Source organism: Sinocyclocheilus anshuiensis, unplaced genomic scaffold (assembly GCF_001515605.1).
Source record: "Sinocyclocheilus anshuiensis isolate Anshui unplaced genomic scaffold, SAMN03320099.WGS_v1.1 scaffold279, whole genome shotgun sequence".
Taxonomy (NCBI): domain Eukaryota; kingdom Metazoa; phylum Chordata; class Actinopteri; order Cypriniformes; family Cyprinidae; genus Sinocyclocheilus; species Sinocyclocheilus anshuiensis.
In genome coordinates, this window is record NW_015549591.1 from 353,196 (window position 1) to 376,102 (window position 22,907).

The 22,907-nt window shown below is 36.8% G+C and overlaps 1 protein-coding gene across 4 annotated transcripts in view; it reads right to left on the bottom strand.

Annotated features, from left to right (window-relative positions):
• Positions 1 to 22,907, bottom strand: part of ralgps2 (Ral GEF with PH domain and SH3 binding motif 2) — a 146,812-nt gene that overhangs the window by 49,576 nt on the left and 74,329 nt on the right. For all 4 annotated transcript variants that reach the window (XM_016446633.1, XM_016446634.1, XM_016446635.1 and 1 more), the window contains exons 6-9: positions 17,895 to 17,978; positions 9,788 to 9,877; positions 9,616 to 9,708; positions 6,075 to 6,201 (exon numbers count right to left, since the gene is read on the bottom strand). In XM_016446633.1, coding sequence (XP_016302119.1) covers positions 6,075 to 6,201; positions 9,616 to 9,708; positions 9,788 to 9,877; positions 17,895 to 17,978 — 394 coding nt within the window. The remainder of the gene's footprint in view (positions 1 to 6,074; positions 6,202 to 9,615; positions 9,709 to 9,787; positions 9,878 to 17,894; positions 17,979 to 22,907) is intronic.

Consider the following 22,907-nt stretch of genomic DNA (forward strand, 5'->3'; position numbering starts at 1 on the left):
ACAACTGAAAATAAATAAATGAAACCTAAACAGTACTTAAAATAGTGTCAAAAACGAATAAATAAATAGTAATAATAAAAAAAAAACATACCATACTTGTAATATAACATGACTAAAAATTAAACAAATTATATTGAAAACAATAGATGTTACAGTGGACATGAACTGAGAAATCAAAATTATCTCGATCGTTTGACATATAAGAGGTAGTTGTACTATAAAAACATCCTGTGAGTTTCAGAACTCAAAACTTTCTTGTTTGTCTAAAAACAGCTTATATTGAAGCCAATCTGCCAAAACAGGTTGTGTAAATAGTAATAATAAAAAAAAAACATACCATACTTGTAACATAACTAAAAATTAAACAAATTATATTGAAAACAATAGATGTTACAGTGGACATGAACTGAGAAATCAAAATTATCTCGATCGTTTGACATATAAGAGGTAGTTGTACTATAAAAACATCCTGTGAGTTTCAGAACTCAAAACTTTCTTGTTTGTCTAAAAACAGCTTATATTGAAGCCAATCTGCCAAAACAGGTTGTGGAATGTGCCACTTTATGACATAATAGTGTGGCTAAACACCGCCTCCACAGAAGATGATCAACACCTGCTTCTATATCACTGCCTGTTTAGCCCCGCCCACCGATTAGTGCACGTAGTGTAAATAACGAGAGAGGCAAACACATGTCTATTAGGCTTGCCGCGATAGACGGTGCTGACGGTGATACCGGTGTTAAGCCGCAACACCGGTTACATCACTTGCCCACGGCGTCGCCGACCCCCACCGTCGTTTTGATTTTTTATAGTAATAAAAATCATTTAGTTCAGTAAAAGAACAGACACTACAATTAAAAACTGAACTTTGAAAGCGAAGAAAAGAGGGAAACTCAAACGAACTAACACCCCCCACTCCAACGGTGATACGGGTATTACCGGTGTTGTCACACGTCAATTAACCGTTGGGAAAATTTCCTCACCATCACAACCCTAATGTCTATGCAGAAATCAAACGATAAAGATGGCTACAAAGACAACAAGACGCTGTTCAGTGCCAAGTTGTGGAAAAACACAGTCTTTGCATTGCCTTCCTTCTGATCCCAACATCAGGAAAGTGTGATCAGTGGACGAACTGTCTTTTTAATGAAGTTCCAGACTGCATCAGCAAGAACTTGGCTGTTTGTTTACCGCGGATTCATTTACAAACAAGGCACAATTCGATGCAGGATTTTCAGAACGACTGAAAATAAAAGACGATGCTGTGCTGAATATATTGGATCCGAATAATGTCTTGAATAAAATATGCCTATTTTCCAATGCTTCTCTTTCTTTTTGGCATTATCGCCTGTGTAGACATATTTCATGATGGCAAGTTTAATATCCTTAATTATAACAATTGCAGCGTTGTTTTTAAACTTGTAGACAAGCTATAACGTATTTGATATTTATCATGTTGGCCTATGACTAAAATCATGCAGGGATTAAAAACTAATTTTGAGCAAAAACGTTAAAGTTTTTTTTTTCCCTTTCTGGTAGCCTACTACGGAGGTCTCTTTTGGCCCATTGTAACGAAATAAAAATAACTGCTTTATTTATTTAGAAGCAGTGTAATTTAAATTTCATTTTTGTATTGTAATTTTTATCATTTTTATTTTATTAATCAAAATACAACGCCCACAATATAATATTCAGTGTTGGGCTGCCGAAACTCCGAATGAGTGCGAGGGCGAGCGTCGAAGCCTAAAAAAAGTCTTCATCCGTTGAATGAATTAAGTAAGGGATAATGCACATCCAGCCGGTTGTTATCTCAGAATAAACCCCGACAGGGTGATCAGCCTGAACAACCGGCTGGATGTACATTATCCCGCTTATTACATGGCTACTTGCCACATAAGTAAATAATTAGACGCGAAATATTGATTTGAGTTGAAATATCTGAATGCAAAGCTTCCATGAAGACAGCAGTTACGAGCAAGTGGCAAATTCAAACTAGACGGACATTTAAGGGAAACGGTGCAGTCAAACCACTTATTACACAACATTTCACCACAAAAATAAAGGCAATAAAAGAATTAAGACGAAAATGTTTTAAAACCTTACCAGTTTGTTAGTTCTCTTATAATCCATTACAGCGTACAAAACAATCGTAGCAAAATGGCAGCAGCTGCATTGGTATGAAACGAGACAGTGCTACTTTTTGTCTTTTTTCTGTTTAACTTTTATTAAACGGCAGATCAAAATAGAAAAGGCATATACCCTAAATAAGGATAAATTATATTGGAATCTCCAAAATAATCGCATACACAGATGCACGTTGCCATTACAGTAGTCAGTGCCGAACAACAGGCAAATAAAATATAAACTGAGGTTACAAAAGTGATTCAGTCAAGATCAGTGAGTGATTTTCGTTTATTTTGTTCTTTGATTAACATTATAATGAATGGCGGCAGCGGCTGCTGTCTATGCATGGATCCATACACCCTTGTTTTCTTTCTCAACTCTTTTAAGACATAACCGATTGTATTTATGGGATATTTTGATATAATTCTGTGTGTATATGTCCATTTGAATGTGTAAGAATGTGAGAAAGAGAGCTCAGTCCAGTGTTCGCGTAGGCTATATAAGAGGCGGCTTTTGTGCATGTGCGTGTGTGTGTGTGCTCAGCGCGGAAAACAGCGCGCGAGTGCAGAAGTGAGTTCTATTTCATCTTCTTGCAGTTGAATCTTTTGAAATCACAATAAATGTGCATACAGGAATCGAGAAGCAGAATCAAAATTTAATTTTATAAGAAGTAATTTGATTCCTGACCTTACGCATCTAATCTGATTTCCAAAATTGGAATAGCTTTTCAATTGCCAACCCTCCTACTAAATTGTTTCATTCTTGCATGCAAAAAGACTGTATGGTTACTATGGGGATTATTTCATTCTTGCATGCAAAAAGACCTGTATGGTGACTATGGTCCTATGTAAAATATTTTTTGCAACTTACTAGGTTCATCATTTGTCTTTTTTCCCCCGATAATGTCGATAATCGTCTGTTACCTGACTGCTGACATAGACATCGCGATACTTATGAGACATCGTCGATATATGATAATATCGTCATATCACCCAGCCCTAGTACACACGTACACACAACACACACACACACACACGCACACGCACACACCTATGTGCATCCAGCTGGAAGCTTTAGTGCTAGTGTTTTCAGTAGGGAAATCCTGTTATTACAAAACAGACAAACCATTTGGACGCTGACCCAATCCTTTATCTCATCTTCCTCTCAATAGATTTCCAGACAGTTTTTCTCACATTCAGACTGTGATGAAGCCGTCTGGATGTGCTCAGAGCCCACCCCCCACCTGAACGCTTTCATAACACACCACAAATCACCGTCTTTGATTGTGAAAAGAGCAAAGACAGAATTCACCAACAATGAGTTAGGGTCATTTATATGCATAGTCTGTGTAGTTTTAGCACCAGACTCACTAAAAGAATTATGAAGATCAGGCACATTATTTGCATGGGACAATGGCACATCTTGCAAGCCAGCCTGCGTGTTAGGTTGTGAAAGATGCAGCAGACTACTACAGCTTGGCATACTTTTCTGTACAACAACTGTACAACATCACAAACAAAGCAAAACAAAACAAAACAAAGATGAGATAAAAAAAACAAAAAAACAAAAACAAAAGGAAACTAAGACATAATAAAACAAAACACAACCCAACACAATATAAAACAATAAAAACTAAATAAATCAAAAACCAAACAAAACCAAGACAAGATAAAACACAAAACAAAGCAAAGCAAAACTAAGCTAAAAAAAAGCTAAGTAAACCAAAACAAAGCATAACAAAGCTAAGCAAAACTAAAAGCAAAGTGAAGCAAATCAAAACTAAATAAAGAACAAAACAAAATTAAAAGCAAAGCAAAACAAAGTGAAACAAAGCAAAACTAGAAGCAAAGCAAAACAACTCGAAGAAAAGCAAAACTAAACAAAGCAAAGCAAAACTAAGAAAAGCAAAGCAAAACAAAACTAAACAAAGCGAAGCAAAGCAAAACAAAGTGAAGCAAAGCAAAACTAAAAAAAGCAAAGATAAACGAAGCGAAGGAAAGTGAAGGAAAGTGAAGCAAAGCAAAGCAAAACAAAGCGAAGCGAAGCAAAACTAAACAAAGCAAAGCAAAACAAAACAAGGATAGGCTCCAACATCCCCAAAACCCTATGTAGGATTTAAAGGGGTCATATGATGCAATTTCAAATTTTCCTTTCTCTTTGGAGTGTTACAAGCTGTTCGTGCATAGATAAGATCCCTAAAGTTGCAAAGACTAAAGTCTCAAACCCAAAGAAATATTCTTTTTCAGAACAATGGGCTTTGTAAAAATCGACACATTTCAGAAAGGCGGGGCATAGAGGAGCAACAATAATGTACATTATGTGGAAAATAATGTGTTTTTTGAACATTAAACCGCATAAACACATTGCATTACATTAAATACACAACATAATGTTCTTTTTAGCAACGTCATATGACCCCTTTAAGAAGAAACTAGATTACTGAAAAGGGGGGATTACTATTTAATGATTATGAAATATAACACATACAACACTGCTGGGCTGTTAATAATAGCTACACTGCAATATATATATATATATATATGGCTACTGTAACATAAAATAACTATAATACAATATTTTGGTCATACCGCTCTCCCCTAAATTATACTACTGTCAGGTGAAAGGCAGGTTTTGCAATCATCTATGGAAAATACACTTAATCCATAAAAAGCAAGACAGATGGACAGACAAAGGGAGGGGGTGAAAAGAACATCCAGCAGGACAAAAGAAACTGTTTTAGCATTACGGCCAAATCTGAGAACACAAGAGATTCTTCAGTTCTGTGGCTCAAATTCCTCCATATACATTTTACTCTTTTTTTTTTTTCTTTGAACAGATTTACAAGGTGAGTGACTGGCAGTTCTTTAATGCAGTTCAGACCTCATGTTGTACAAGAGAGCAGTACTTTCCTCTCTGCCTTCCAAAGAGTCAGGGAGTCCTCCAGCCCCATACCAAACACACCAGGGTAAACGCATGTAAACATGACATACATAAAGCACCAAACGGTCGGTCCTGTTTGGAGTAAGAAATTTGGTTCTGTTCGTATAGAGTTCAGCTATAAACAAGATTGCATTCGGTTAAATGGATAATTCAACCAAACATGAATATTCTGTAATCATTTACTCACCCTCATTGTTTCAAACCTGTATTACATTCTTTCTTTCCCAGACTTCATAAGAAGGTACTTTTGAGAAATGTCAAATTTGTTTTGTTTTGTTGTTTTACCACTGTTTTTACTGTATTTTTGATCAAATAAATACAGCTTTGGTGAACATAAGATAATTCTTTCAAAAACATGGTAATTTATATTATATTATATTATATTGTTCTGGCAGCATTTTAATTGTTTACAATATATTGTATATAAACCATTATTTATTCACTATTATTATTTGCGAATACATAAATATTGGGATAAAATGCATAGTGGGATATATGTGCGTATAAAGAAAGTTAAAGCAACTGCGCTGTTTACTTGTCTCACTTATGCTTTTCTCTTGAAATGTGCAATATAAAATGGTGCTAACAGCTGTCAGATATGATTGAAACAGGTTTCATGACAAATCGCAACTGCCCTTGTAACAGCCTTAGGAGGGCAGCCAGTGATTTCTCTGCTAGTCAATCACTTTGCACAATGTCAACAAATAATGGTGTTGAGAAAATGTAAACTCATAATTAATCGCATGTGTCAACGTGCTAATTTTGACAGCTCTAATTTACACAGAAATAATAAACACAAACAATGAAACAAGCTCGAAAGTCTGCTGTTTAGTACAAATCATCCACAAGGCATCCCTAGAACTCTGAGGACATCTAAACCAGAAAAAATGTAATTAAAAATCAAAATTGATTAAAATGTCTGCAAGACATGTGGTGGTGTGAGGATGTATAGCAGACTGGAAAAAGGTCTCCCTAAAAGGTTATGTTTTGTGTGTGCAAAGAAAAAATACCCAGATACGGGATGCAGGATGTCATGCTCTGGCTGCTGATGAAATCTCTCAAGCGTTTATAGTTGTCTTCTTTAGACATCAGATACTCCAGCCTCTCAAACGTGGCCTTGTCCTTTCGACTCAAAAGCTGTGGGAAAGGAGAAAAAGTTACACATTTGTAACAAAAACAATGATTTCTGATTATATCTGCCTTTTTAGGTTTGAACAGTGTGTATTTTAAAGGAATAATCTGGGTTCAATACAAATTTGGCTTTATCATCAGCATCTGTGACAAGTGCAGCAACCCTCAGTAGACAACATTCAGACATAGATCAACATTTTTTTGTATGTTTTATCAAGTCGGCATGTGTTTCTAGACAGACAAACATTGAATAAATCAGGCTCTAAATCATCTAAATGGACTCAGCTGTAAACAATCCAGGCTCTAACAACAGATCTCAAGAGCGCTGATTTTTAGTGTCTGTGCTCAGCATCTCTATCATACTCCAGTAATCATTCACAGTTAATGTGATTTGTTTGTTTTCCATTTATCAACCATTTGGCAGAGCAATCGTAAACATAATTGCATTTGGGATGGCGTAAAATATCTCCACCTGACCAAAACAAGAGAAGAAAAAAAATTGAAAACTAATGTTTAGTGTCTAGTAATGTTCTCAGCAAAAACAAAAGTGGGTGAAACAAAGGCAGCAAACAGAGGTAAGATTAAATAAGAGCTCTGCAAACAAAGGAAAAGCTGATAGCGCTGAAATTAAATCCAGAGTACCACACAGTAAATTCAAACAAACCTAACCAAATTAAGAGCCACTTGATGTCGCCTCTCACACACACACACACACGTTCTCCCAAAAAAAAATCTGTCTGCAGGTCTGTGTGGAGATTAAATTTTTGCAAATGTCCCCAGAAGAATAGCAAAAACTTCTTAGCAGGAAGTTTGTAAATGGACTAAATGTCATTCAGTAATCATTAACTAGAATTGGTTTATTTTATACATTAAGTGTAAATAGGCAGAACCCACAAGGATGTAACAGTAGGGTCTAAAAGTCACCACACTGAAAATCTGGGTTGCAAAATCTAATTTAAACCTGTACATTTATAACAAAGAACCATTATGACACAGAATTAAACATTTCAGATTCTGCACTATTTCCAGGTTGGTAATTTGTAACAGTAATCAAGTTTCCAGCCACTTTTGTGCTGTTCTGTTATCAACAAATAAAAAGTTTATAAAAAGTTTGTGTAAAAAATACAAGTGTTTCCAAACTAGTTTTTTTGCAGCATTTGAAGCACTGACATAGAATTTGTGCTAAAGTTAAAGGGACAGTTCAACCCAAAATTCTGTTATTTTTTTACTCACCTTTCACTTGTTACAAACTAGGGCTGCACGATAAATCGCATGCGATATTTAACGCGCATCTTATCAGTAAAGCCGGTTCTGTAATCAGCGGTAAATCTCCATCATGTGCGTGCTTTCACATTGAGCAGCATTAACTACACAGAGCCGTTGTTCACTGACGAGCTGCGCAAAACCACGTTCATATTCGTGCGATTTTTTGCGCAGCTCGTCAGTGAACAACGGCTCTGTGTAGTTAATGCTGCTCAACGTGAAAGCACGCACGTGATGGAGATTTACCGCTGATTACAGAACCAGCTTTACTGATAAGATGCGCGTTAAATATCGCATGCGATTTATCGTGCAGCCCTATTCCAAACCAGTATGTGTTTCATTCTTATGTTAAACACAAAAGAAGATATTTTGAAGAATATTCATTACATATTAGTCAACATTTTGGTTACTTTGGTTTGTACTAACTATGACATTCTACTAACTATAAGTAACTTTGCAACTACATGTTAACTAATTCTCATTAGAGTATTAATAGACTATTAGGTTAGGCCTAGAGTTGGACTATCAAAATAAAGTGTTACCTATATTAAACCTTTTTTCACCCAAAAAATCTTTGGGCTACTGATCATGTAAATTCATTTTTGAACAAAAGGTCAAATTTCCTTCCACTGATGAAAATCATGTTGAATAATACGATTTATAATGTAAAATGTTTCATTCAATTACAAAAACGCCAAATAAAAGAACGTTCAGAGCCCACTATACAGGATTGTGTTTGGCCGTGTCTGAGGAAAGCTAGTCTGAGAAGCCATGGAAAACACAGATCTGACAGAAAAAGCGGGGGAGAGGAATATTCCAGTTATGTAAAAGACTGAAAATGGTACACTAGAGACACAATTGAGGAGGAGGATGTTGGCTGTGACTGAAGACAAGACAAGGCAATGTTTCCAAATAAAACACAGATACACCAAGCTGCTGGATAGAATGATCCTTAGAAAAGTGTACCACAGCAACCATAGTTCCTCTCAAAATACAAATAAATACAGTTTGCACATGCAAAAGTCACCACCAAAGTGCGAGGATGTTGTTGGTGGCTGCCAAAGCATTGTCTTGTGGCTCCTAAAACGTTCAGAATTGCATATGTGTTGCTAGGGTATTCTGAGCGGTTTTAGTGCATTCTATGAAGTCGCTTGAGTGTTCCAGGTGGTTCTTTGGTGGTTTTGTACTGGCCCAAGAGAGCAAAACTAAAACTAAAATAGAAAGAGTACTTTTTAAACACTGAAAAAGTGACACTTCTCATTTAAGTTGATTTTACAGTAGCAAGAATAAAACGCAGTATCTTTGAGACTTTCGTAATAGACAACACAATATTCACCAAACAGGTGTCTGTTTTATGATAGCTGCCCTATTTTAGAGTAGAAAAACACGAGCGTTTGGGAAACCCTGGTATTAGCTTTAGGTTTAGTGCAGTCTATTGATCTTTCAAGAAACTGAGGTGGTTCGTTTATAAGGATGTCGTTAACAACAAATTTTCCTTCATTAGAAAGAAAGTAAATATTCACGCAAGCACCATCATTTTATGCTAGTTTAATAAATTATAAGGGTACAAAAATCTCTACCACTATTGAGTGTGTTCAAATGGAGGGTATCATGTTTGGGAACTGAAATGCATGATTTAATTTCAGTAAAGACTGAAAGGGGAAAAAAACTAAACAGAGTTCCTTGTTGTTCATCAATCAAAATATTGGAAAGAAACAGCTCAAGGTTTCATAGTGATTCATTTGTTTGCAGCTTCCAGCCCGCATCAGTAACTAACTGAGAGTGTGTCGGAGGCCTGGATAATTTCACAACCTATAAACACACATGAAAACCAAGTCTAAAGAAATTTGGACATATGCAACAGCTGGGTTGGACAACATGATAATGAATGAACCAAGCACTCAACTGACCCAAAAACCCACAAGATGCTTTGAAAAAATTAAAACAAAAAAGAAAAAAAATATTAAAAATAAAATAAAATGTCTTGACGCTAGACTCTGCTGGTGTAAGACAAAGCCATTTTATAAGAAAAACAATGAAAAATGTGCTTAAAATGTGCACAAAAAAAAAATCACTAATAATTACCAACTATGTTTTAGCAAGTAATTGAAAAACTAATATGCAAAATGTTAATAAGGAGTGTATTAAATAACTCACAGCCCAGGTCTTGGTGAGCCTGAAGATGGGGGCGCTCTGTAAAGCAGATACTACTGCCATCACTGCATGGAGATTGTTCATGTCACACAGTTTCTGCAGGAAGACAGAAAGAAGGTTAGCAACTAGTATAATCACTTAGGTAGTACAAATGTGCTGTATGGAGTGTTTTTACCTTTGCTGTTCTTATATAGAGGCTCAACACTTCTGCTCTGATCTTCAGAGTCTGAGCATGAAGAATCTCCCTCACCACCCAGAAACTCACCTAACATTAGACAAAACCATAAGACAGACATTGATAACTGATCGATACTGCCATAGTCAATATATTGTTATTCAGCAGACTACACTACAGTTAAACTTAAATATGTTTGGGCTGGAGAAATGTACATGTAAACCCATTAGTCACAAGTGCAGAGACACTGCACCAGTAGGGTCATACGCATTTAACAGACACACGCCTGATCATAACTAGTTTTGACTATGTGTAGTAAACAGAAAGAGAAAAGACAAGGTACAAGACACAAGACAAGAAGTAGAGAGAGATGAGACTGGAAGAGAAGAGAGAAGATGAAAAGAGATGAGACTGGAAAATAAGAAACAAGACCAAGAAGGGCGAGACGAAGTGAGACGAGAAGAGACCAGGTGAGACGAGACGAGAATGTGAGAAACTGACATGAAAACAGACAACATGAGACAAAATAAGAATGTGCAGAAAAGGCAAGAAGCAATGATAAGATAATGAAAGGAGACGAGACTGGAAAAAAAAAGACTAGATGAGAATTGAAGAGATAAGAATAAAATAAAATAAGAGGGTACAAAAAAAAGATAAGACAGAGAGAGGAAACAAGATGAGACAAGACAACAAGAGATGAGAACTGAAGAAAAGAGAATGAGAGCAGGTGACAAGCATGGAAAAAGGAAAAAGAAGACAATTAAAGAATAAGAGACAAGGAGCAAATGCAATTACAAGAGACAAGACAAGAGACAAGAGACAAAATAAGGAGGGACAAGATGAAGAGACTAAGTGAGACAAGAAGAAAATGAGTGGATAGAAGGAAAAACTGAGAATTTGATGAGAGTGGAAGAGAAGAGACAAGACCATAAAGGGCTAGATGAGAAGAGAAGAGGTGGGATAAAACAAAAAAGACAGAGGAGACAAGTAGAGATGAGTGGAGAATGAGAGGAACTGACATGAAAAGAGACAGCATAAGGAGAATGTGCAGAGATGAGACAAGAAGCAAAGAGAAGAGAACAAGAGGGGACGAGACTGGAAACTGGAACAAAAGTGACAACCCAGAATAGAAGAGACAAGATAAGAATAAGAATAAATAAAAGAACACAAGAAGAAAAGAGAGTGAGAGGAATTGAGATGAGAAGAGACAAGACAAGAAGAGAATGAGAGATGAGAACTGAAGAGAAGAGAATGAGACAAGATGACAAGCATGGAAAAGGGACACAAAGACAGTGAGAGAAGAGAAAAGACAAGACGAGGAAGAAACACAATTAGAGGAGATGATGCTGTAAGAGAAAAGACAAAATGAGAAGGGACAAGTTGATAAGACTAGGTGAGACAAGAAGAGAACAAGAGACGGAATGCAAAGCAAATGAGTGGAGATGAGAATAGAAGAGAAAAGGCAAGACAAGGCCATGAACTGCGAGATGAGAAAAGACAACGTGAGTCAAGAAGCAACTGATGAAACAACAAAGCAAAAAGATTAGAAGAGAAGGAGAGAATCTGAGTGACAAGAGACAACATGAGACAAGGAGAACATGTGCAGAAGCAAAGAGAAGAGAACGAGAGGACATGAGACAGGAAACTGGAAGAAAAGCAGCAAGACAAGAATACAAGAGACAAGAAGAGAACAAAAGAGAAGACAAGAAGAAGCTTGAGAAGAACTGACATGAGAAGAGACAAGTACGATAATGAAGAGAAGAGGTAATGAAGGTTGAGACAAGATGAGAACAGTAGACAAAAAGAGAACAAGACGAATGAAAGAGACAAGAGGAGAATGGACTAAGAGGAGATAAGAAGAAAAGACAAGAGGGTGAGAAGAACTGAGATGAGAAAAGATGAGACAAAACTGGAAGACAACAGACAAGAGGAGAGCATGAGACAAGACTGATAGGAGACAAAAGACTAAATAAGACATGATCAGAATGAAACAAGAAGTGAAGAAAAGAGAACGAGAGGAGATGAGAAGACATGAGACAAGAAGAAACATTGTATTTTAAGCTCCAGACGTTATGCAACTGCAGACATGGATTGTTGAAACATCACTCTTCATCTCTACCCTGCTTCATCTCAGCCCAACCTCAGCCCCCCATTTCCATTTCTCCTGTTGATTTTCCAGACTCTTCTTTTCCGCAATCCCTCCCTCTCCATTCCTTCCCACATGTCCGATGCTGGGACGCACACACAGTGAGGTCATTGTTTCACCATCTCCCCTACTGTGTGTTCCCCTGTTTGTTGTTGTGAGACTGGATTACAGCATCTCTGGATAAAGCTGGAACGCCTCAAACCAGTGGAAAGTATTTAATGACTAATGAAGAGAAAAGGCAGCATGGTACTGCAGACATTTATACTCGAACACAAATACAAAGCGCAAAAACTCCATCTCATGCATGAGCACACATTCACACCAGCTCCTGTATTACACACAAACACCTGCATTAAACACAAAGAGGAAATTGATTTTTAAAGCCTGATTTTGAGCCTCTAGTCATGCAGAACTTTTCCCCACATACTCAATTAGAGAATATTTCAGCTCCGCGCTCCTCTTATTTCATCTAAGTCAAGGAAAACATGACCAAAAAAAAAAAAAGAAAAAGAACAAACTGAAGTAGAGGGGAGGACTGAATCAAAAAAACAACAACACACCACAGACCTTATGCAAATATCCCCCGGTAAAAGATACCCTTATGTGCCTAATTTTTAACATCTGTCAGTGGGTAATCTGTAGGGTCTGTCTGTATGTGTGTTTGCATAAGTGTGCTTTTATACCCGAGTTTGCGTCTATTGTTTCCTGCACTGAGTACATAAAGTGAAAAAGTGACTAAAGTGACGTGACATGTGGCCAAGTATGGTGACCCATACTCGGAATTAGTGCTCTGCATTTATCCCATCCAAAGTGCACACACACAGCAGTGAACACACACACACTGTGAACACACAGTGGGCAGTAGTGATGCGCGGATGAGCTAAAACGTCACCCGAATCCGCAGCTTCAAATAAATGATCCACCCGCCAACCGCCCGCACCTGTATTTTTGTCTGATTTAGATAACCGCACCCGACCCGCAACCGATCATCACATTAGGGTTCGTACGGTCATAAAAAAACCTGGAAAAGTCATTGAACAGCAATTTCCAGGCCTAGAAAGTTTTGTAAAAATAAATAAACTCAAAACGTTTTTGAAAAGTAATGAAAATCTATTTCACAATTCTCTGTATAATAGAATTATGTTTAATCAGATCCTGAATTTCGTTGCGGGATTGCGCATACATCGCATTACTCATTCCCGCAGCTTTCGACTTTAAAATGAGGGAAATTACTGCAAAACCTTTATTCAATATAGCGTGTAGGTTAGATGAGTAAATAAATCCACACAAACTGCCGGTACGAGACTCGAACCCACAACCTTTGGGGTTACGAGTCCGACTCTCTAACCATTAGGCCACGACTCCCCACCCCCATTAAGAGTAAATGTAATATGAATACACTCCATATCTGTGCATGACAGGCCAATTCATTGGCTCAAAATACAGGTGCATCTCAATAAATTAGAATGTCATGGAAAAGTTCATTTATTTCAGTAATTCAACTCAAATTTATTTCATACACGAGTTTCACAATTTGAGTTGAATTACTGAAATAAATGAACTTTTCCACGACACTTTCTAATTTATTGAGATGCACCTGTATTTGTGTGAGTCTTTGAAGTGGGAAGCATAAAAGTCTAGCCAGAGACAAAAAAAAAAGAATGTATATTTACAGAAAGAGTGCTTTACCAGTGTTTATAGTCATATAAACCACATTAACATTTCATTTTACACAATAACAATGAAATATACAAGACAACTGTACCAGACAACTGTCAATAACTTTGATTAATCTGCTGCAAAAAAGATCAGTAATTACCAACCAATGACAAAACTGATTAGCTAACTACATATGATCAGTTAACCACTGAAAAATGAGAAAGTTTTGATGATCAGATACCCTACTGAATGATAGTGAAAGCACATATTATCAACTATCTACTAAATGATGTCAAAAAACTATCAATGGTCAACAAACTAGTGAATAATGAGTAAACTACTGTACTGATGATCAGCCGACTAAAGCATGATCTCTCCTATGCATCTACATCCCCTCCAGAAGCCTCGTGGTCCCATCGCAGAGAGGCACAAAATCAATCTCAAGAACGTTTTCTTTCACCGTACCCTGTTGTTGGAATGACCTACCTCCATTCGGACAGATGAATCCCTCACAATCTTCAAGAAACATCTGAAAACTCATCTCTTACATGATCATTTAACTGCCGCCTCATTAAAAACTCTTATTATCCTTTATCCCTTCCTGTCCTAGCTTTTACTATTTTGAACGATGACTGAAACTACTAATGATCACCTAACGACTAAAAGATTACAAAACTACTGATGATTAGCTACCTATTGTCACCATTCAACATTATGACAATAGTTCTGTCATAATTTAATAGTTAATAAAACTACTGATTAGCTAATTACTGAATGTGAATTTACGAATACAAAGTTACGAATGACAAAATTTCTGATCAGATAACTACTAAAAGAACACAAATCTACTGATAATCAACTATTAAATTATGACAAATCTACTGAAGAACAGCTAATTAGTGAATGATGGAATAATGACAAATCTACTGATGACCAGCTAACCACAAAATGATAAAAACACTGGTAGTTTTGTAACTATACAGTAACATTTGTAACTATATTCTTTCACTGACTTCCATAGCATTTTTTCCCATACTATGGAAGTCAATGGCTACCGTCAGCTGTTTGGTTACACACATTTTTCAAAATATCTTATTTTGTGTTCAAGAGAAGAAAGAAACTAATTTTTGGGTGAACTATCCCTTTAAACGATGACCAAACCATCACTTGCATGATGACAAAAGTATATATAATCAGCTAACGATTACATGATCGCAGATCTACAGATGATCAGTATACTACAGAAAGTAGCTTACTACAAAAACACACAGAGCCCACTGTGGTCTTGAAACACATATAGTTTAGCTGTTAGGTAACATTAGGTTCCAATCCTTTTAGAACATTTTGTTCGACTTTCCAAGCATCATCCGTCAGAAAGTATATTTGTGTTGGCAGGCGAGTGCATGCGGGTTGCTGAGCAGCCGACCGTTTTAGCCGTTTTCAGGATGTATATTGAGAAAAGTCTCCACAGAACACAAATTCCTGACTAATATCTCATACAGAGAGCTAGCCATATTATCAGGGGAGAACGTCTGTCTGTAAAGGTGTGTTTAAGTCTTAAAGTGGAGATTTTGGGGTGCAAAAACAACTTCTGCATTGAATATAAGCTTTATTCAACTATCATTCCCTTCTAGTTACACACTGTCAGCGTCTGCCAATTATGAAGCAACGATTGCACACAGAAACATGTACACACTCAGAGGGGGCCACATATTTCTTCAAAGGCCAACTGGATCAAGCCAACATCTTTGCTCAGGCCTCAGTGGAGCGATAAGCTTTTCAAACATCCCCATTACCTGCTCACAAGTTTCGATTCCCACTTGTCTCATTGACCTGGAGTGACTGTGACATACAATCACAGTGTGTGCATAGAGTCCAAATTCTTTTAACAAGAACCTTGACGCCATTTTCCAACCTAGCCAATCCAAGGCAATAAAGCCAAGAGATTTAGGCCAGAAACACTCATTCCCAAAGATGCTCAGCCAGCGCATTACAAGCATGCCAGCCCTTTGGAAGCTGAGCTACTAGAGAGGCCTCCACCCCTCGTGACCCGAACATTTACCTGCACCAACGCTTTTCTGCACTTTGATGCCCAATCCCCAACACAAACCACTTGGAAACCTTATTTTCCGCTTTTTAAGATTTGACGTTTTTATTTAAAGCAAACCAACTCTCGAAATACATGTTGCCTCAGAAACAATAAACATGTTTCCTACCGTAGTAAACTGGCTGACCACACACCTATTTGAGTATTATTTTGAATGAAAACCTATATTTAAAATTTAAAGCTACTGATTATAATGTTTGAAAATGTAATGTTCAAATTATGTTTCTCCAATTTTGCTTTTTTTTTTAAATTGAAAAGTACGTTTTATATTTGTGAAAATAAAAATGTAATACATTACTATCAGAAAATGCACTATACTGCTCAAAAGTTTGAGGTCAGAAAGATTTAAAAAGAAAAGAAATCAATACTTTTATTCAGCAAGGATGCACTAAAGGCTGCAATACACTACACAACTAATTTACCAACTTTGTAATAGTCACAGAGGAAAAACTGGCCATCATACACTAAACGACTGAGGATCACACACTATATCAGCCTGTAAAGTTGCTCCGATCACAACAAACTCAGGCTACGTTTACACTACTTTACTTTACTTTTAGTCATTTAGCAGACGCTTTTATCCAAAGCGACACTAGTGCGATTTCGTTTTAAAACGGCGTTTTAAAATGAAAACAATCCTCATATACACTTGTTTTCACTGCATTTCAGAAACGTTCTCCGTCCACACTACACAACCGAAAGCGCATGTCACATGACCATTCATGCAGGTACAACACTGAGCATGATGTTATTGTTTACATGGTCGTCAAGGATACGCAGAGCGAATGTGCGCATCGTTTTCAAAAGTCTCCGTTTTGGTCCGTTTACACTGAAACACAACCCCGGAGTTTTCAAACTAAAACGGGGTCTGCAGCGTTTTCGAATGTCTCCGTTTTCGAGAGTAGTGTAAACGACAGGTGTAACCGTAGCAAAAGTTATGCGTTTTAAAACGAAAATGCACTAGTGTAAACGTAGCCACATGCAGAAACCTTGTTGCTTGCCTTGTTGCTAAGAGACGCGTGACAAATGAAAACAATGTGTTCTAAAATCGGCTGAAAATATCAAACATGTTTGAAATCCTCAGACTGGATAGAATTAAAGTCTGAGGTCTGTGACCATCATACACTACACGATTTTCTATGAAATCTGTCAACTCAAATCTGCAGACTGGCTCTGAATTTTGACAACCAGCGTCAACTTCTCCAGACAGTAAATCTGCAGAAAATAAGGGCAAAAATAGTGTAGTGTATTCCAGCCTTAAATTGATCAAAAGTGACTGTAATGACTTTTACATTGTTACAAAATATAATTAAAATAAACGCTGTTCTTTTTTAGAAGTTTCTACTCAAAGAATCCTGAAAAAAAAGTGTCACAGTTTCTGCAAAAATATCAAGCAGCACAGCTGTTTTTTGATCATAATAAGAAATGTTTCTTGAGCAGCAAATCAGCATATTTGAATAACTTCTGAAGGATCATGTGACACTGAAGACTGGAGTAATGATGCTAAAAATTTAGCTTTGAATCACAGGAATAAATTATATTTTAAAATATATTAAAATAGAAAACTGATACTTTAAATTATAATAATATTTCACAATATTACTATTTTTTACCATATTTTTGATCAAATAAATGCAGTCTTGGTGAACATAAACATAAAAAATATATATATATAATAATAATAATCTTACCGAACCCAAACCTTTGGACGGTAGTGAATGTATGTTTTTTGTTTGTTTTTTAATTTGAACTTTTTATTTAGCTTTTCGATGGATTGGAAAGGTAACAAAATAACATCTACATGGTCTGTTAATTTTTGACCTTATTTGTCTTTATTTGCCTTATAAAAAAGCTGTTTTTCCTAATATCTTTCAAATCCCTTCATTCTCAAAGAATTACACGTTTCTTTAAATCTTTGTTATTACTGTTTGTTCAAATTTGTGTTGCTTTATAAGTTGCTGTCATAAAAAAATAAAAAAGTTATTTAAACTCTCTTTATGTTTTTTTTAACTTGCCAACAATATGACCGCCATGCCCCTGACGGTCCACTGACCCTTGACAAAGTGCTTTAATCTTAAATTAATTTTCATTTGTAATAATCTACACTCACTTACTCAGACAGAGCTGCAAGTCAACAATTAATCACTGTCTGTACCCAAGTAATGAGGCAACAGCAAAAAGTGTCTACAGTTTACCTGGTTAAAGCGTCGTGTGAAGGCCACTGCGTTGGGTGCTGAACTGTGTTTCTCCTTCTTGTTCCAGCCACAACTAGAGAGCTCCTGAAAAAATAACAAGAGAACAAAAATAGTCATGTAAAAAAAAAATTCACAGTCCAGTTGGTTTGAGATTGGGAAACTGGACAGAAACAATCAAGTCAACCAAACACAGCAGGAGGCGGCGAATGGTCTACAAAGCCAAAAACAAATCAACTCGGGACACCTGAAATAAGGTGAGCATCACTCATGAGCAGTGACCCTAGAAAACATCATTAATATGGCCTCTGACAGCAGAAGTTTGAATCTTTCCCAGTCCGTCACGCTTTGCACACTTGATTTTGCATCCAAACACAGAAGTCTTCTCAGACTCAGATGCCAATCATCTGAAAATTGTGTTGATCCTCTGTCTCGCTCGCATGGTGTGACTGATTGACTGAACAAGAATGGAAAAGCTTTTAAAATAATATTTAACAATGTGTATTTGGCAACAACACCATTGGATAAACATCAATCTGACATGCTAAATCTCCAAAACACGAACATGAACACTCAACTCCACCTGTTCTGTCGTCTATGAAACGTCTAAGCGCCAAGAGTAAAGCCGTCATGACAGTCTCATATACGACATATCGGCCACGCTTGGAAATTCACATTTGGAAACTCCTGACCATAATTATGCAACCGTGCGTTACATAATTACACCAAGCGCTCAGACATTTTCCAGTAGAGAATCGGTTTCAAACGACCTGTTAGCACCATTAAAACACAAAAACAAACTCTGATATGCATTCAACCACATAGAGAGATTTAATTCCCGACAGTTGTCAGTAACGGGAGAAAAGCTGCCTGATTCCATGATAGGACTTCAAGAACAATGAAATTAACCATCAAACATGTTCACCACGATTGTTCATCGGGAATGTACCTAACTTAAACCCGGCACCAACACAAGTGCAATCTCTCATGAGGTCACACTGGCAAACAGTGACTTAATGAGTCAGCAACCTGTGGAGGTAGCAGCTTAGCAACATACACAAACACAGATGTGGATATCCAAGCCAACACACACAGAGCTAAGTAAGTGTGCTTTCTGCATTGTGTCTCCAGCACCAACGACCACCAAGATGTGCCAATGAAATCACTTCTGCTGAATCAAGTTCTCCATGAGTAACAAATCCGAGCCCCTAATGTAGAGTTCAGAATCTGTGATGAGGAAAATCACCTACTGAGATATAATGAAACCAATCGCTACCCACTCTGAGAACAAAATAAAAGGTTAATGGCAGATCTCCGTTCTTCTTCTGTGATGCAATGCATTTCTGAGACTAAGGTAGAAGTAAACTGAACAATGACTTTATAAATTTAACTGAATGCTCCAAAGGGTAGCAGCTTAAGTAATATTTGGACTGGTAATCAAAAAGATGCAGGCTGGAAACCCTAAAGAGGGATCTCATCCACAAACAACACTGTCCATGTGTTACCTAAATCATATTGTACACTAAAATGTCAAGAACTGCCTCAATCTAATCGGCTGGATTTATGAAAACATGAGGAAGATCCTTAGGCACATCTGCATTTTCTGCTTTGTTTGAGTTGTCCCATTTTACATCTACCTATTTCTAAAATAAATAAATAAATAACTGTGGTTGATTAGTCAGAGGGTCTCTTCCTGTCTGGTTGGGAGTTTTTTTTGCAAGAAAAAGGTGCAAAGTAGACCAGTTGATAGCACTCAAAACAAGAAAACATGAAACCATGAAACCAAACCAAAAACACAACATGCAAAAACAAAACACAAGACACCAATCAAAATAAAACACAAGATAAAACAAAAAGCACAACACAAAAATAAAACACGTCATCAAACTAAATAAAACAAGACAAAACACAAAACAAAACAAAAACACAACACACAAAACACGACACCAAACAAAAATAAAATGAGACAAAACAAAACAACATACAAAACACAAGACAAACAAAAATAGCAAAAACAAACAAAAAAGACCCAAAACAAAATATAAAACACAAAAACAAATCAAAACAAAAAACATACACAAAAATTTTACCATGCAATATGCAATAACCAAGCATTTGAATCTGCAGTTGGAAGAGTATTTCCTTGACCATAAACTAGATAAGAGAAGAGAAAGCCAGCTGGGCTGATGTCAAATACTGCATCTGTCTTATTCTGGCAGTGACAGATTGAATAATGTACAAAGCAATGAACCCAGGGAAACTCATGGAGGAAATAAGGTAAGCAAAAAGACAAGTAGTTTGATGGGGGGAAAAAAATCCTCTGTTACTCTCAGTTTCATAGATTTCAAACCTTCAAACAAAAACAGGAGGAAGTCAGTTCTGTTCACAGGGAGCACTGCTATCGCACAAAAGTCTTTAAAGCAGTGGGAAGTCAATGGAAAGGGGATAATAGCTGTGTTTTATGTTGCCTTTCTTTCATGTCACATGAAAAGGCCTTTACTGTCTCTAAAATGCAACATAATTCTAAGATGTAGCAGCACTGATGTATCTATGTGAGTGCATTTGCACAGATGCTCACTAAAACACACCAGGACCACCTGTCATGCCTTGAAAACACAAAATCAATTGGCAACTTTATAGCTGTAAAAGGATTTAAATGCATATTCAACCACATTTTTCCCAATTTAAACAACAAAACAAGGCTGTTCTAATACCATTTCAGGAGGTATTCATTAACCAGCTGGGAATCACGAATTTCAGGAGGTATTCAATTAACCAGCTGGGAATCATGAATAAGATCATGGGAGATGAACAGTAATGGAACAAGTGCATGACAGGGATGGCAATGAGTAACTGTATGTCAAACACTGGCCTTCTGTCGGATTCCTTAAATGACATTAAGTCACTTTACATTAGCTGAACCTTAAAGGGGTCCTACAGGGTATATGTCGAACATCACCTGACCAAAACCGGAAAACAGGTCTCATTGCTTCCGCTTGTCGGAGAACGTGTTAACAGCCGTATTAAATAATAGCGATATCTATGGACTTTTAAGATAATAAGTTAAACTAGCTAGCTGTTTTTATTGTTGACGTTTTATTCAATTTTTATATCTAAATGTGAAAAGAATAAAAATAAAAAAAACTTTTAGATATCAGTCCACATATGTGATGGACATTGGTTATGATCATCATTGGTATCTACTTTGAAGGCATCTTGAGTAAAACTGCTTCATATTTAACTAAGCATATGCAAAACGCTTGAACCGGAAGCGAGGAGACTCGGTTAACAGAATACGGAAGTCTGTTGCGCATAACCCCTATTATGCTCTTTTACAAAGTCTTGATTTTGTTTTGGGGATGTAGTTTCAGATCTTTTTTACGCTCAAACAGCATCATTACAGACTAACTAAAGTTGAAAAAGTGAAAAAGCATAATAGGACCCCTTTAATATCATCACCTAGTCTGGAAACCTGGAGCTCACCCATAACCACAGCTCAAAATCAGACACAAACAGGGGAGCTGGAAATCAAAGAAAGAATTACACTTGACAAGGATGTGGACGTCTCCAGCCAGTACAATATGGACTATAAAAATACATAAGTTTAATACTACTAACGCTCACAGAATGGGTGGGCAAGAGCAGAGATTTTTCATCATGGCATTTAATGTCATCAGTGGTAAAATCCAACCATTTCTTTAATAATTTTACAGTTGTAATATAATAATAATAATAATAATAATAATAAAATATTTTGGGAATGGTTTACTAGAATTTGTGAGTGCTCCAAACAAACCCAAACCCATCTAAAGCAAAGTGAACTCACAATAGCACATCTCGATTACCCCGAGAGGTTCTCAGATTGTGGCTCACTTATGCATTAAAGAGCAGTTTGTGGGGGTAAAAAGTCCTTTCGTGTTCCTCAGGAAAAACTAACAGCATACAGGATCGTGAAGACATAAAGATAAATAAATAATGATAGAATTTATTGTGGAATGGACTGTTTCTTTAAAAAAAGTTAACTGGCACCACAAACCCTACAAGCTCAAGCCAGTTAACTAGTAAGAACATAATTTGCACATGTAGAAAATCAAACAATTTCGGCATGTGTGTCTGAAACCTGAAGATTATACATCTAAAATAGAAACTGTGTTCCAGTGATTCTCTCTCTCGCCTGCAAGAGTTTTGCCTTGTAAAAACGGTGTAAGAGAGAAAGTGAACATGCCATATGTACTGTCCACTGATCTCAACTGCTCTACAGAGCTTGGATCAGACTGCATCCCACCAAGCAAATGCTACTACACAAACGGCACAAATGTGTTCAGAATGGGAGAAGATGAGGAACTTCACTGGGGAAAATATCGTGGGTCCAAACTCTATGTTGCGAAATAGAGACACACAATAGTGGGGACTTAACTAAATGGTTGCACCACTTTAGCACGCTATATTTTAGTGCAAATATGCTGTGTCCTACTTACTAACCACCCACAACAGAGGGCTGCTCGATTATGGCGAAAATCATAATCACGATTATTTTGGTCAATATTATAATCACGATTATTTAACACTATTATGGGCCATATGACCAAAACTTTATATGAATGATTTATTTAGAGATAGCAATATAGATCAAATATATATTTTCAGTAAATAAAGTTGCTATGACATCTACATTTTAGATACCAGCGAAATTTCACAAATCTCAATATCACAGCAGAATACTAAGGTAACTCATAAAAAGCAAAAAAGGTTGTTAATCGTTGGAGGCCATAATCGAAATCGAAACTTTATTTCGATTAATTGCACAGCTCTAGTTTAACCAGGTGCTAAATGCTCTGATATAGCACTGATTATATAAAAAAAAAAAAGTTCACCCAAAAATGAAAATGGAAATCAGGCCATGTTTCTTCATCAGAACAGATTTGGAGAAATGTAGCATTACATCACTTGCTCGCCAGTGGATCCTCTGCAGGGAATGGGTGCCATCAGAATGAGAGTCCAAACAGCTGATAAACA